This window comes from Megalops cyprinoides, chromosome 7, assembly GCF_013368585.1.
Source record: "Megalops cyprinoides isolate fMegCyp1 chromosome 7, fMegCyp1.pri, whole genome shotgun sequence".
NCBI lineage: Eukaryota > Metazoa > Chordata > Actinopteri > Elopiformes > Megalopidae > Megalops > Megalops cyprinoides.
In genome coordinates, this window is record NC_050589.1 from 31215286 (window position 1) to 31231747 (window position 16462).

Consider the following 16462-nt stretch of genomic DNA (forward strand, 5'->3'; position numbering starts at 1 on the left):
AATAAGAAAGTACATTTATTAGTTCTCTTAATCAATGCAAGACTTTTTCATTAAAGGTACAAGCACTAGGTACTCATATTTCAGAGTGACATGAAATTACTATAAACACCCATTTTAAATGAATGAATAAATCCCAACTTTTATGGCAATGAAACCAGTAATGAACAATAAGATTCCCAAAGCAAATGTACTGGATCCACATACTTTAACTATTGTAATATATAGGCCTATATCCATTTCTCGAGTGTATGAGGGATTTGGTGCACTTGAGTTCTTCTGTGATGGCAGCTGTGGGCAGTATCTTTTACAGTGTGGAAATGATAGCTTTGAAATATGCCAGCATGCCAGAACATGAGTGTGTGTTGAGGCTCCCACAGACATTTCTTTAATTCTTATTCACTGTTATATTATTTACAACACATAAAAATAAACTGTATCCCTTTCTAGGTGAATGGTGAGCCTGTCTCCTTACATTTCATCTGGAGTGTATCTCAACTACTTTAATCTCAAAAGTTAATTAACAGTCAGCTCAATATGAACAAAAAATGTGAAAAATAATGAAAAAATGTAAAAGCATGTGCTGGTAGCATAATTTCTTCTCCAAATTTTTAAAATAATCATAGTAGAACTGCACAAAGGAAAATAAGATTGTTGCCTACACAGAGGTATCCACAAGCTTCTTGTTTCCTTTTAGCATAAAATGACATGCTACACAGAAGACATTCATCACTATCTAGTCTTATCACGGTTAAGGTCATAGAGTCATTGAGCTCCACAAGTTGGAAGATGTCAGTGAAGGAGTTCACAGAAAGTTGAATCTACCTCTGTAGTTTGTAGTGTGTAGTGTCCCTTGTTAAGACATTTAGCACTATGGGTTAAGTACCAGTCCTGCCACAAAGAGGATTCATGTCTAATCTTGCCACAATGGGCTGTGAGACAAATGATTTGGAAGGCGACCATAAATCCAAAGGCAACAGATTTCCTAAACAAACCGGCATCTTCATGCTGAAAAAAAATGCCAGAAAGAACCGGGGAATGTTCTTGCATAATATGAAACATGCATAATATATTGAACAAAATGTGGACAATACACAAAGAAACTTACAATAAGAAAACAAATAAATATATTTTTTAAATCAGCTAATACCCAGAAAAAAGGGTTACTTATGGTGTTCAAGTGAATGGTTTAACAATGAGTTTTAGGTGGTTGTTAACGGTTCTTTACTTGACTATTAAGCCTACTGTTCCGTAGGCCAAACGGAAATCCTCTAGATTTAACGCAATATTGTCACAAGAAAGACATTTGAATTTTTTTAATCGAAAATTATCCAAAATGTACGTATGTGCTTTCCAAGATAACATGTTTGTTATTTAGTTCGGGATATTGTCAAATATTGAGCGCATCTAAAACATAAATATACACGACTCAATGGATAGGTAAGAGCATTATGTTAAATTTCCCAACAATAGAGGGCGCTATTGTCAATGTTATCGCTGTGTCCAAAGTGAGCTTGGAAACCGGATGTTTCTTCGTGATTTAACATCCGATCATTCCGAGGCACATCCACCTACTCTTCCATCAACCCGACGGCACAGTAATTCAGGTAAAGTAGCTAGCTAAATGTTAAAAATTCATTCTGTAGAGTGCATTCTTCTGTATAATGCATTATTTTCATCAGATCAGACGTGTAGTTAGCCGCGTGTTTTGTTCTTTGTTCCTCCGTACCTACATCAGTCGCCAGCTAGCATGCTAGTTGTTAGCTGAGAAGATAGCAAAACGTACCGTACATTTTTGTTTTTAGTTATAGCTCCAGAATGTCGTGCAAGAACTTCAACTGAACTTCAGCTTGAACTGCTATCTAGGTTGCAATAATTAAATTAAAAGTCACAAGTGCTTCGTTTTTAGCTAGCTATATGGCTAATTAGCTGCTACCAGCCACTTTGCGTAGCTTGTTGGCTACAGCTTTAATTTAAAAGCTTTAAGCTTTAAAAGCAGTTTTCTTCCGATAAAATCAGAATTGTTTGGATTTAGTTGGCTGCGTGTTACAGGGGTATTGCATTTGATGTAGTGGGAGGAACAGCAGTCCTTTAAGGACTGTGACTGCACCTGACAGAGTTGTTTGACCGCAGCAGGGTTAACGACGTTACAGGAGGGTCTGAAGAGCGTCATGTCGGGCGATCTTGACCTGTCACCCCCCGAGGTGCCCGAACCCACCCTCCTCGAGAGTCTCCTGCGGTATGGTCTCTTTTTGGGAGCGGTGTTCCAGCTTATTTGCATACTTGCGGTAATCATACCATCATCGAAGACCCACCACGAACAGGTATGGAGCAGACTTCGAGTTGTGTTGTGTTTCAGCTGCACGTTTCATAAACCTAAAGGGTAAGGCTGAATTAAAAATGAAAAGTTACCACAGCTTCTGTTACAGATAGCCATAGCCATTTCTGTCTGGAGTGCTGATGGAGTGCTGATAGATTAGTGCATAACGTGAGGACTGTTGAGGTTGTGTAAAATACATGGGAAGAGCTTGGAAGTCTATGTTTTATATTACATATTTTCTCAGTTTAGTTGTGCTGTGTAAGTAAACTATCCAAAGATACATTGCAGCTCCACATAAAATGGCATTGCCTTTTGTTTTTTTCAGGAGCCAGAGCAGAGTGACGTGCGAGGAGGGGAACAGGTCAGGAAACCCAAGGGGCCTATCCCACAGATTCGACAGAAGATAAAGAAGGAGAGCAAGAAGAAGAGATAACCTGGCCTTTTGAGTGTGCAGATGGGCATCAGATGCGGTGTGTGGCACAGAGACTTGGTCAAACCTGGAAGAACTTTGAAGAACCAGAAATCGGACTGCCAATGGTCACTTTGTTCTTTGTGCAATTCCAATTTTTTTTTTTAAATTTTGTATTCTGAAATGTCATCAGATGGATATAGCTGCAAGTATCCAGCAAGCATTTGTTTAGAACTGCACAGGCATGGACACAATGAGGGACTGTTTGGGCCAGAGAGGGAGTGTATAGATGGGGCAGAACAAGTGACATCAAGGATGCATTCAGTAGTTGCAACTTTCTGATATGGTGCAAACATTTCACAATTTGGTTTGCCAGTTGTTTAAAGCTGTCTGTGTTACTGTGCAGCTGTCCTCCAAGGTGGTTCTGTGGTTTTTGTCGAAATGCAGATCACACTGATGTGGTGACCACAGACCATGTTAGCTGACAGTGTCACCCGCGAATTTTAGCTGGTGTTGGACAGCTTTGTTTCATGAAGTCTAACTCAAAGGCGTGCTCAGTTTGCATCCAAAATGCATTCCAGAAAACTCCAGGATGCAGCGTTTACTTTTTCCCCCCATATACCATCAGAAGGATCATTTCCCGATCCCTACCCCAGTGCATCCGTGGAGATCCCTCTCTGGGAAACTGTTCTGACTCTTGAACGCATCCATGCAGCAACAGATGAACAAGGGTAAAGAATGAGAGCAGGATGGAAAAAAGTGTTCTTGACCTGAAGCCATATAAAGATTCCAGTATGTTCAGACTGGAAAGAGAGTGCTCTCTTCCGCTGTCAGACCAGTTTTGCTTGTTTCATGCATTAATTCCGTTTTGATTGTAGCCATAACGCTAATAAAAGTACCAGCATCCAAAGCTTTGAGTTTGTGCCTGTTGCATTGAGGACAGATAACCTGAGGGGGAAACTCAAAACTCGCTGGATTCTTCTGCTAAATTCTATGGGGATAAACACTTTGCCTTTGAACCTGATGTAGCATTGAAAAGCTCAAATGCTAACTCAGGGCTTTTGCATTATGAAGACAACATTAAATCTAGTGTTCTGGGCCCTTTTGTGGCTCCCCATAGGTTTTCACCAGTACAGTTCTTGACCTCATGGTGTGATCTCGGGGGGAAAAGCACAGTCCATTCTACATTGTCTTTGGTTTATTTGTCATTTTTGTGCCTTAAAAGGTGAATTCTCAACATAGACTATTATGTGCCAGACTTTCAAACGCATGACAAACCAAGGAAGCACAAGTCAATTGTGCCCTTGTGGCTCCGGCTTTCATTTGTGCTGGTAATCGTCGCACAAAGGGCTGCCTTTCTCTTTATCAGGCCTTGTTTTCCGAGCCAAAACGATGGAGCCTGCAGGCTGCAGAGATAACAGGAGTCATCTCAGTTGTTGATCTCAGCTGGAATAAAATGCACACATGAGGCGAGGGGTGCTGTAATGGTTGGCCCCTTGCCTCTTCATTATCATTTGCATTCTCATTTCCTCGCAGAGTGTCTGACAAGAGTTTGTGCAGCTTTTTGGACTCTGAAGCCTTGCTGTACTCACATTGGCAACATCAATAATATTTGGACATGTGAAACCAGTTAACTGAATGACCTCAGTCGTTGTAAAGGAATATATACGATATATAAGGTGTATATATATTTTTTCATATATTTGGCAATATGTTAATTTGGCAGCGTTATGTACATTGGGTAGAGGATGAGCATTTTTTTTATTTTATTTTATTGGAATTTTATACATTTACATTAAGGTATATATGAGAAATGTATCCTGATATAGACACATGCCCTTCCCTCACAAAAAGGTTATTGCTGTTAATAATTAATGTAGTTACAGCGGTTCACATTAATGGCTACATAAGTCTTTGCATTTTTTATTCCTTAAACTAATTTCATAAAGTACCTCTGGGACTTGCTGACACCTGTGCAGCAACCACAAAACCTTTTCAAGGAATGTTCCGTTAATTTTCCGACAGGCGGTGCTGCACTACGCAACCTCCCTACCACCCCCATACAAAGCTATAACCACACCGGTTTGTGGAACCTGGAACCACCACAGAACTCGTTTTTCCATTGGTCATCCAGAGATCTCAGTGAAATAACACCCAGTAATTAATGATTTACTACATATGTTTTGTGTAGAGAGGGTTTAAAATGTAACCATGTGGTTTAAGTCATGATTTTTTTTCCTTTTAGCTGACTGCTTTTCCTGTTCAGTTCTGCAGTTCTGTGTAGAGCATGAGAACCATTTTAAAGGTAATAAATGTTTGTGCATGATGACGGTACCACACACAAACACAAACAGAAGGCAGGGCTGATCCGATATCACTCAAGCACTCAAATACCCAGCTGAGCTAACCATGCTCAACCCAAAGTGATACAATTATGAAGACCTCCTGACTCTTCCTCCTTTCCTTCGGCAACGGACATACAGTCTCTGGGTCTTTGAGTCCGGGTCATTGTTTAATGGCAGCCTGTTCGCTTTCATCTGGAGATAGGGAGATAAAGGCCTTGCTAGTGGTTTCCAGCTCTCATATGTTCACCATGACATGATTGCTAACATTTGCAAGCAGTGGTATTTCTAAGTTTAAGCAACCCAGCTGCAGTGCTTAACTGATTAAAAACACTCTTTCTTAGTAGCTAATTTAAAAGTCTTACCTACCTACTTAGATACATGACAGGCTTGCCAGTCCCATGGGACAGCTTCATGGGGCAACAGTGAAGTGTTTAAGGAGTCGAGCTTATGGCCAGAGTTTAAAAAGGTGAATCAATTCATGTGTATAGGACACTGGGGCTGTGCACTTGAGCAAAGTCCTTGACCTGAATTGTTTCAGCAAACATCCAGCTGTGTAAGTGTGTAATATATAAACCTGTTTACCGTGCTAGCTGCTGTGCAATTGGAAATTGAAATGTACAAAACCAAGAGACTTGGTTGTAATACATCACATGTATGTAGTGGACAAGGCTAACATACAATAAGGGTTAGCCCGAGAGCCGGACCTGCTAATCGGGGCAATGAAAGAGAAACTGTTGCCGAATAATTCATCTGAATTGAAATGAAAAATAAAAATAAATAATTAGAAGTTTTGCTCAAATGCCGTTTTTGTATTTGTAGAAATCTCTAGCCCACAACCAGGCCCCGCCTCACCACTCTAAGAACCAATACAAACGCTGTGTATGTACACCAAATAAAACGTCAGTCGTTAGGTGGTTCTGAAGCCCATCATTTGGGCGTGGATCTCAGCTCTTCGATATTTCTTCAATGGTAGTACGCAGACTGGCGTAGGCTATGCAAAGAAGGGCATTCTCGACTCGAACTAGTAACGCTTAAACGTAGTATCGCTTCTGTCTACACCTACCCATATTCGTCAGTCCCAATGGTCTTGCTTTCTGCCTCATTTGGTGAAGACTTGATTTTCACCATGTCCCACTCGACAGCGCAGCATGTTCCTGCTAAATGTTAGACACCGTGATAAATATCGGATTCGTTTTTATTTTAATTAACCCGAACACAGGTTGAACTTCCCGCGTGGAATTCGTTAGATTTGGAAAGTTGATTGCTGCAATCCTAGCGCCGTGACTGTTGCTTTCTTATCTCAGGCAATCCCCGTCATGACCTCACTATAGGCTACTTCCAATGCACTGAATGGGATTTTACAGCAGTCTGAGCGTTGCCCCATATTCTGTGAACGCTGGGTGAAGTCAATCATTACTTAATCGTTTTCGATGACGGTCTGACTGAAGATTTCCTTTGATTCATTCTCACAGTGCGTGAGACAACACATTTGTTTCAAGCAGAATCAACAGCAAGACAGTGGCCCTCCAGAAGGTGAGTAACTTGATATTTTGTCTGCGTTTTGAATGAAGCCGAAACAGTTTAGTAACATTTGTATCCCGCTAGCGAGTTTGTCGGCATTGTCTAGAGACAAAGCACGGTGATATGTATTATGATTCTTCAGTAGCCTACTCTTCCAAATGCAATTGTTAGCTAGCTAGCTACTACGCATGTCGTCTGTAGAATCACTTTCCTGCTGGACTCCTTTCTTTGCAAGGGTATTTTATATAGTTAATGTAGCGTTTTACGAGAGAACATCAGATGTAATCAAGATATTTCATTCTATTAATTCATTTTTATTTTGAAATACACTAACCTGCGTGTGGCTATTCTGTCTCGCATAGAAACTGAGAGAAACTGGTTTTTGTAATTTCTACGTTGTAAGAAGTGCTCTTTAAAACCCATTCTGAACCATATTGTTTGTGGCCAGCTAGTGAAATGTGAGGGGTACTTAAGTAATCAATCCCCCTATATTAAAAAGGGGGTGGCTGTCCTAGCCAGAGCTGTTGATTTCTAAAGGAGGGGGATTGTTTGTTTTGTAGCATATCTCTATTCGGGTTAAAATGTCCTCTCTCACAAGCTGAAGTGTGTTAGCTCTGGGGAAAACGATGCATCCTTTTCAAGCCTATTGTTTGTGGACAATCCAGTTTCTTTTTAAAGAAGATAATGAAGTAGACTACTCCGGCATCTGGCAAGTCCAGTAAGACGTAGCTAAATGCTGGCCAGAAAAGACTGATCCGCAGACACCGATTTACGTAGCTGGGTATGTGGAGAGAGCAAATTAGGTTACTGTTTCTTTCTGGAACCCTGGTGTTTTAAGTGGTACCAATTAATTTTCGGATATTTTTGGACCGGTCTCCCTTATCATAGCCATATTGGTAAAACCCGGCAATTACCATTCAGGTTCCGTTGACCCATAACCTACATTCTCATTTTTTCAACATAAATAGCAACCGTCACCTCAGCTGTGTACAGTGACTAACACACGTTTGTTTAAAGACCTCCCAGATGCCCCAACGTGATTCTTTAATAAGGTCAACAATGTTTGTAGAGCACTGTCATTTCCTTCAGTGATGAAATAAATAAATTATACATCCAGCCTTCACTGCATAACTAAATACAGTGTTGTAAACGAAGGATTTGCCATTAGCTACATTAGAATATTGTCTTGTTAAGGCAATGAATGATAACACCGTAATAATACTATAAGAGGATGGGTGCTTTGTGGAAAAAATCAAATATTTGAGAATGAACTGTTGGGAAACTGTAGGTAGAAGTGTAGTAAACAAATACTGAGTGAATCGTCTTATTGGCCACCTTTTTATATATTAGATGGATTGTTGCTGCCTTTTTAACTTGTGCTATATTTTGCTTTGTGAGAATACTGTAATGCTTAGTGCAACAGTGCTACGACACAACTAAGTGTTGTTTTCACTGCCAAATGTAAACATATGTTTGTTAGAACGTTTTCTCAAACAACTCACTTGAATGCACCGCTAATCACATATCGTATAACAAAAGTACTTCTTTGTTTTCATTGTTGCTCTGGTCAGGTTTAAATGGAAGTTGTTTGCATGAGAACTCCATAGCTGCTGAACAACCAGCAAGCATACATTGTGAGACAGCAATGTAAAAAGGGCAGCTGAGGGGTTGCTAATGTGTATGTAGACTGTGTGATACCCAGCAGACACATGTGGTCTCAATAGCATCTTGCTGTTTGCACAGCAAAACCCATTCACTTGCTCATAATGTTGGCTTTTTCCTCTGTGCTATTTCCAACAGTCTCTCTGCTGCATTCGGGTGCGTGTGTGGGAGTGTGTGCGCGTGTGTGTGTTTGTGTGTGTGTGTGTGCGGCGTTTGCGTGCGTGTGTGAGAGAGAGAGAAATGGAGAGAGAGACATATGCCAAAGATAATGGAGCTCCCACTCAGAATGACTCAGAGTCAAACACTGAGTCTTGCGCATGGAGATGTAAGTGAGTTCTTTCTTGCATTTTGCTGAATTCTCCTTCAGCCCTCATCTGGCTGCAGTGCACATGGATGTCGGCACCAGTGTTTTAAATTTAGATGATTTACACTTTGATTTGTTCATACAGGTATAAGATGATGCCTTTTACTTTTCTGTCTATTCCCACTGAGTTGATATCCACCAAATAATAGAAGGCGCCATCCATGGATGTTGAAGAAGAGGCAGATCTGTCCTGCTCCATTTTAGCATGGGGTATTTGGAATCCATCAAGAGACTGTAGGCTATTTAATGAAAAAGATTATCTAATGTCACTTCAGATACCCTGGAGCCAGCTTTTTGTTTCCTCAGGCTGAATTCTGGCTCACAGACTGAAGAAGAAAGGTTTTTGACTTTTTGTCATAGAATAATTGTTATGGCAATAATAATTGGCCACAATTATCTACTTGAGAAAGGCAGTTTGAACAGGGAGATGATACTCAGGAAACAGGGTGAATTTCACCAATTCCAGCTGCTTTCTTGAGAGTTTATTGCGCTTACATTGAGAATATTCGCTAAGTCAGCACACCCACTGTTGATGGCAAACGGCTCTGTTTATCCTCAGCTGTTTGCATCATGTTGTTTCTTGACCTCGCCTTTGAAAAGCTTTTGTTAGTCTGTTGTCATTCCCTGTACCTGTGTTACTCAGGGAGCAGCGTGGAAACAGGTCCAAGGTTGCTGTATCCAGTTTCAGGCATCCTCTCCAGCCCTCTCCTCTGGGTGCACAGTGTGGCGTGTTGATGGCATATTCTGTCACTGTGAATTAGAAAGTGAAAGCTGGTTACTGCCTATCTCCCAAGGGGATCTCTCTTATCAGCGTGTAATTTGCCCCGGTGCAAGTGGACCCGCGCACCCCCCACCTCACCCTGCGCTGTCTGGTAACTTGCGATCTCCCTCCAGGCAAGCCAAGTTCCGGTGTCTGGTGAATCTCGGCCATCTTTTGTCGAGGATATTCTTTTGTCTTCCAGCCCCCCGTGCCCTTGTTTTGAAAGGCTCTGGCCTTTGTTCAAATTCATCAGCCCAGACCAGCCTTCCAAGAAGGAGCCCTTCATCAATTAAATGGAACATCTGAGTGTCATTGTGCCTTTAGTGCAACATTCGATTGCAACAGCCTACACTGGTTTCATGGGCCTGTTTTCTGCCTCTGTTGGAGTAGTGGGGGAGATGAAAAGCAAACCCAATTGTTATTGATTAACTCGTATTGAATACTTGGTTTCTCATTGCTGCCTTCCTCACCGGGTGCCTTTCGAAGGATGCTGTGCATGAAGTAATCTGGATAGCAGGCTTTTCCAAGCACAGGAAATGCCTTGGTATGGCAGGGTTGGTTTTGATTTGATTTGAGAACGCACGGCGCTCGGTCAGGAGAATTTTTTACCCTTGCGTCCCCATCAGATGGAAAATGAATTGACCGTGCTTTGAGCAGTTTCTGTCTTGGGAGGCTGACAAATGTTAGGAAACAATTCTCATGGATGGAATGTTGCATTGAATTTCGCTTGCTTTTTTTGGATCATGACACATGTGAACATGAAACAACACTAAAGAACGTTCAGTGTCCAATATACCTGCTCGCATACCTTTGTGTCAGTGCTCTCTGACAGAAAGAATGTGGAGACACGGGAGAGCTCTAGCCTTTTTTATGCGCTAAGATAGAATTGCAGCATTCTATGCATTGCCTAGCGTGGGAACTTCTGGTCTTGTTTTCTTCATCTTAGAGGCCTTCTGTGTACGAACCCCATTCAGTAATGTGAATGCAGAGAAGCAGTGAAATACAGACTAATTTGGACATTACACATTGCTGCTTTAAGTTGTCTGTAGTATATTTAAGTTGTAAAATCTACTAAGGCATTGGGGGAGGGGGGGCGTTGTTGGGGTTATAGCTAATATTGGCTCTGCTCACTTGCCATCTTGCTTTCATAAAAGTAATATATTCTACACCTGCAAAGGTTTGTAGATGTTCAGCATAGCAATTGCTAGCTATAGAATGTATCACCTTTTTACAGATTTTGGACTCCAGTGCAAACCAAGCAGTAAAAATATAACTTACGCCTCTTTCTTCTATTATTGAATTACAGTGGCAGTGTCTCCTTCTATATGATCAGGGAAATACTGCTTCACACATGCATGATATGCCAAACCAAACACCACCCCAAGATTTCTTCCCTTGCTCATTATACAGTTTAATATTCCCTTTATTAATACAGCCAGAGGTCATGATGAGGAGTGTTTCATTTCTGACGGAAGCAACACAATATTAGGTGCTGGAGTTGATGCAGGGAGAAAATGCACTGAGGCCTTACAGCAGTAGTTTACCAGAACGGCTATCAAATAAGCCATCCATCCTTGAGAGCTTTGACATCAGCCGGGATGGTTCGCAGCTCTGCTGATACAGTGTGTGTGCTTTGCAGAGTCGTGTTTTCTTTGTCAAGTTGCATAGCGCTTGCAGTAGCCGGCACGAAAATAAATAGCTGTGTTTCCCCATATCCCACTGACTCACGGCACATGGCCCTTAATTAGAGAAAGGCTCCCCCGAACGTTTCTAATGCCTTTTGGAATCCGGAGCAGCCCGGGCGAAAGCTTCAACCGTTTGCAGGCTTCTAATGAGATCACTGGAAATCTGCTCATGAGGCCGAAATTCCTGTTAATTGCTAACGAGGATCTGCACTATGGCCTTTGTTTGCGCTCACACTGCGGCTTTTTCTCTCTCACTCTTTCTCCTCTCTGTGTAATGCACTGGGCTGCAACATGAATGAGCCGGTTGTCTCTGAGCTTCTAAGTCTTTGAGAACCAGCTTCTAAAAATCGCTTTCCTTAAATTCGCTATTGTGGGAACTCCAGGGGAAGGCACGCATGCTGTAAGGGAACAGAAGTCAGGCATGTCCCACGGGCTACTTTACAGACAGTTAAGTTAGCATCAAGCCTCTCGGCTAACCAACTCATATGATGCCCATACAATTTCGCCTGTTGTATTTTCTTCAATGGGAGTTAGCATATTTTCGCTGCAGGGGAATATTTGACCATGGAAATTAGCAGAAAATGGTTAGGAAGATGATTTCAGCTGAGTGCTCTTGCTTCCCAAGGTCAGATCGTGGTTAATTGAGTTTAACATTGTGCTGATGTAATTGGTTATAATACTGTGAATGCAGCTGCTATGTGGGCTGAGGGAAAGCAAGCAACAGCTGACAAACTGTTGGTTAAACGGGAAGAAAACTTGTGACGGCATGCATACACTGTGCTCTCTGGATCAAGTGTACTGAACCAACTCATAAGTGCTTGTGTAAGATGTGTCTGAATGCATTTTCATTTTGCCATACAATGCACAGTAAATATCAAAGCGTGATGGTTCTTGCAGGGATTTGATGTAAGCATTCAGTTTTCACAGCTTCTTTTAATTGTCTTTACTGTTTGGCTTGACAGTTGGGTAGATATCCCTCAATACACATGGACCAATCCTAAAATCTGTGTTGTTAGTCAATTCCACTGTGGACACTCCTGTAAAATTTTCAGCTGTATTAAACAGATTGCTGGAGGCAGGCTTTGGTTTGGGGTGCCGGTGTTGGGCCATGTTTGCCACAGCCCTCCACAGACCTCATTAATTTTTCATGCCACAGACACCAAACTTCTGTCGCTTTGCCTTCTTTCGACTCTGTGTCACACTGGCCCACTTTCGCCCTTAATTAGTTTGCGGTGACTTTCTAGGTCGACAGCGCGTACGTGGAATTGCCACCTGTTTCGTTTTTTCCCTGCCATTGAGCTGGCCGATGTCGAAGAGTTGTGTTTGGCGTTTTTTACACGGCGTGGGAAGGCAGCTTCCTCTCCGACCTCGTGCAGGGAGATCACAGCGCGGCCGTACGTGACGGCGGCCGACGGACAGGGAAGCAGGCACCACAAAGGAGTTTAACAGCCAGCCCTCCCTGACGATATCTCCAGGCCCGTCTGCAGAGATTAGAATGGAGTATCTGATTATAATTTTTTTTTTTTTCCCAGGAGGGTCAGGGTTGTGCTGTGATTCATTCAGCAGAACAGAGGGGCTGCTGTGTCCCTGGGGGGAGATGGGGGGTGGAGGGGAGGGGTGCTGGGAGTTCCTGCCAGCCTCTTCCCTTGGTTGAAGGAGTGCAACAGAGCCCCCGTCTCGTTTCTCAATCCCCTCTCTGTTGATGGTGAGGCCTGTCTTTTTTTTTTTCTTTCTTAATTTTCTAAAGGCCACACAGTCAGCTCTATGACGTGGTTTGTGCAGATCATAAAGGGCCTGTTTGCTTTTGCTGTTTGAAAGGTGTCTCTCTGCGTCCTTATTCAGTTACAGCTGTGTTGTGAACAATGTAATAAGATCCCTTTTATTAACCAAGATGGGGCACTGACCTTATCTGAACCTGTAATGCTGTGAACCCGTATTGCTGGTATCATCACACTGCAGTGATATTATTTTTAGGGTTCTGTTTGGATTTTGTACGAGGTGTAGGGTGTGAGGCCACCATAGGAAATAGAGTTGGTACAGGAGGGTGTGTCTGATCAGTATTTATTTTAATAATAACGCATGGTTGCTGATAGGCCCAGACCATTCGTCTACCGTGAAAACATGGTGTTCAGCTTCGACGTTGAGTTCATTATATTTTAATGGGTAAATATTAGCATTTAAGTTGGCACGGTCCTAATGAAACAGTCTGATTGTATTTTATCTGGGAGCTTCCCGGTTCCTTATCACTTGTGGACATTTCCAGATTGCCAGCCAGACTAAAGTTTGGTTCATTTATCCTGTGCCCATCAAGTTGAACTCTTCTTCCCAGAATGGAAGAGTCGCATGTTAACAAACCCTGTTGCTCAGAAATGAGTGAGCTGCTGGGGGTTTTCTCTAACCTGTACATCTGTGAAGCAGAATGAGAGGAAATGAAAGAATTATCCACACAACGTTTGTTCACTGCAGTGGTTGTGCCAGGTGGCAAGTGACTTCAGTAATTGTATTTTAATCCCTTTTTTAATCCACCTTGCATTGTCTAGGAAGGACAGGGGGAGTGGTCTCAACAGGAAGAATAGAAACTCAGTTTTACCAAAGCAACGATTCCACTGATTCAAATGATAAATAGCATGCCTCCGAGCAGTAGCAGAATTTCTGTAGAAAACCTGGTCTCTGTTCCCTTATTTATTTTTGCATCTCCATGGATACCATGGGGTCTGAGAAGTCGTAGGCAGAGAGCTGATTCATTCAGGTAGAGGTAGTGAAAACGAGGTCTGGAGCCACAGTGTCAGGTGCAGCATGGGAAGTCTTGAGATTTACATGCTTGAAATGGTGGACATATTGTTTGCCAGAAGGGGGTTTGTCATTGACATGCAGTACAGGCAAAACATGTCTACATTGCTGCCTTTGCAGCCAAGGTTACAGGGCACCAAAGCTGAAGTGACCAGAAACAATGCGAAAAGAACAACAGGCGGGTGATTCAGTCTTCAGTTTGTACACAGCTTGTGTTTCTGTTGTATGTTTCCAGCTGCTATTTCATTTCAGTCCTTCTGCTGTTTTTTTATGTTACAGAAGGCTTAATAGCACATTGTAGAGGAGGCCTGTTTTTAGTCCACAGTATCTACTGTCTATATAAATCTACATTCTCTCTCTCTCTCTCTCTCTCTCTCTCTCTCTCTCTCTCTCTCTCTCTCTCTGTATGACCACGCATGCAACCAATACAGTATACTGCTAACCCCCTGTCTGTTTACCCACATCTACTTGTGATTTAGAAGAGCAAATGTGAGCATGGATCAGAAGTAACTTAATCCAATCTCTAGCTGCTCCAGATCCAGTCAGAGCCCATTATCCCTTACCCTCTCGTTCAGGTTATAAGCATAGATGTGAGATTATGGAAATGGATGTGGGCAGACAAAGGAGATTGTGATGCTTTGAAGAAGAATAGAGAGCAGAAAGTGAGGATGACCCTTATGTGGAAAGCCAATCCATTGTATGGTCTTTAATCTGAAAGGGTAGCCTTTGATCTAGAGCAATCTCACATTTTTAAAGTTAGGGGGACAGCAGGTTCTAATATTCATATTCATTCGCCATTGGGGTCCCCTGATGTGAACGTTGTGCTGTCATCCAATTATGTCGTGAAGACAGATCCCAGGTGCAGCAGCCTGTGTTACTGGTGTAATGTGATGTGTCCAATCGCCGAAGCTGGGCTGACCCCAGATCAGCATCTGCCCTGGGACACTGCCCTCGTTACGAGGAAGGCGGCAATTTGAATATTAAAATGACTGTTCCCTGAACAATGGGCGCCGCAAAGATGTGGAGGACACCGCGCCTCGCACGGGCTATTGTCCGAAAGCTGTTATGGAAATCGCGAGGCGAGCGCCCGCGCTGTTTGATCGCAGTGCGTGACAAGGTGAGGGGCGTGGTAGAGGACCCGACAGCATTGGCATTAATTAATGACTCTATTATTCATGCGTCTATCGGGCTGCCTGATCTAAGGCAGCAGCTCACGAGTGAAGCGCTTCCTACCCCGCCGCCGAAACACCAGCCCGTTTCTCACAAAAACACACCTCTGGAATAAAATGGTACAAACGACCAGAAACCCATATATTTCCTGTTTCAAGTGCTCATGGGACCTCATGGAAATTCCTTTTTCACCCATGGAAAATTTGTGTGAACAACTGTAGAAAAAAACCGTGGGGGTTTCCACAAGAGTAAAACCAGATATGTAGGTTGGAGACCATGTGCTCTTCAACACTATGAGTACTTTATATATACAAACTACTGATTTAGTACCTCATTATAAACACTGTTATAGTGAAGCAGGTTATAGCATACTGAATCTTATATTGAATGCAATAATATGGTTGTCATATTGAAAAATGTCATAGTGAACAATGTTATCGCCCTCTTTGCAGGGATTTTGGTGAGGTCATGGTAATAAAAATCTAGAAGTACCGCAGATGACTTTGCGAATGTGAATGGTTTTTCCCTCTGGCAGTGCTCATTTTCCTTATGTGTCCTATCTGATTCAGCTTTTTTAGGGCTCTGAGCAGATGATTTGAAGGTTTGCTCCACTGTCTTATGTCTCCACTGTCTTGTATGTCTCCGTGTCCTCATTCCTCCCTCTCTCTTCCCCTCTCCTTTGAGGAAGTTCTGCCCTCCGTTCAGAAAGGGGAAAGAAGGCTGGAAATTGTTACTCTTGTGGAAAATGACAAGCCGACCACGGACGCCTGACTCTCAGCCGATTCTAAATTCAACCCTGCACTGGGCTGAGTAATTCCGCCCTGCTCTTGTCCCTGCCTGGGTTAGGGTCTCGTACCTCCTGATCGTTACCATGCCATTCTGACCTAACCACAGTTAGGTTAGCCTCTGGGTCAGTGTGAGGGACTGTCAGCGGGGCACACGTGTTGTGGACAGAATTTTAGGGGCATCCCCAGCAGCCCACAGAGATTCATTTCCCAGCTTTTCACAAGAGGAATGGGTTCTTAAAAGTTGCACCTTTCAAATGATACCCAGCCGTCCCCTGCAAAATTGAAACTCTGGCAAAATTAACCCTCCAGCCTTCTGGAAAGCAAGTACATCAGCACTGCTTGTTGCTCTGTGTTGGCCATTGTTTGCTACGTTAGTAATTGCAGTGTTTGTTCAATATCTTACCTAAGCTTCTTAAAGACATTGTGACCTGGGACTGACCTGGCATTCTATGTGTGGTCTTGCCGTCATACTTAAGCTCTTCGTGTGGCTTGACATACTCCTTGTGTTCTTTTAATTTGATGTAGGAAGGAGAATGTCTGGTGCGCTGTGACGGTCATGACCCTTAACCTGTAACACAGGCTTTTTTGGCTTCTCGCTTTGTGTTCAGATTAAATCAGCCCTCTCCTCACCCTCTATTCTTAGACTGCAGT

General features: G+C 42.7%; 2 protein-coding genes across 4 annotated transcripts in view; both read left to right on the top strand.

The window, feature by feature from the left end:
• The first annotated feature begins 1524 nt into the window (after positions 1-1524).
• manbal (mannosidase beta like) lies at positions 1525-3627 on the top strand. 3 transcript variants are annotated; one of them, XM_036533916.1, is made up of 3 exons: positions 1525-1604; positions 2131-2321; positions 2643-3627. In XM_036533916.1, the coding sequence occupies exons 2-3, from the start codon at positions 2169-2171 to the stop codon at positions 2748-2750; spliced, it is 261 nt and encodes an 86-aa protein (XP_036389809.1). In that variant the 5' UTR covers positions 1525-1604; positions 2131-2168; the 3' UTR covers positions 2751-3627. The 3 variants fall into 3 exon arrangements, with proteins under 3 accessions (XP_036389809.1, XP_036389808.1, XP_036389810.1); XM_036533915.1 differs by having other exon boundaries at positions 2134-2321; XM_036533917.1 differs by having other exon boundaries at positions 1528-1604; positions 2151-2321.
• Positions 3628-6038: 2411 nt separating this feature from the next.
• Positions 6039-16462, top strand: part of src (v-src avian sarcoma (Schmidt-Ruppin A-2) viral oncogene homolog) — a 32103-nt gene continuing 21679 nt past the window's right edge. The window contains 1 exon segment of the mRNA XM_036532829.1: positions 6039-6604. The gene's annotated coding sequence lies outside the window, so the exon portion shown is untranslated.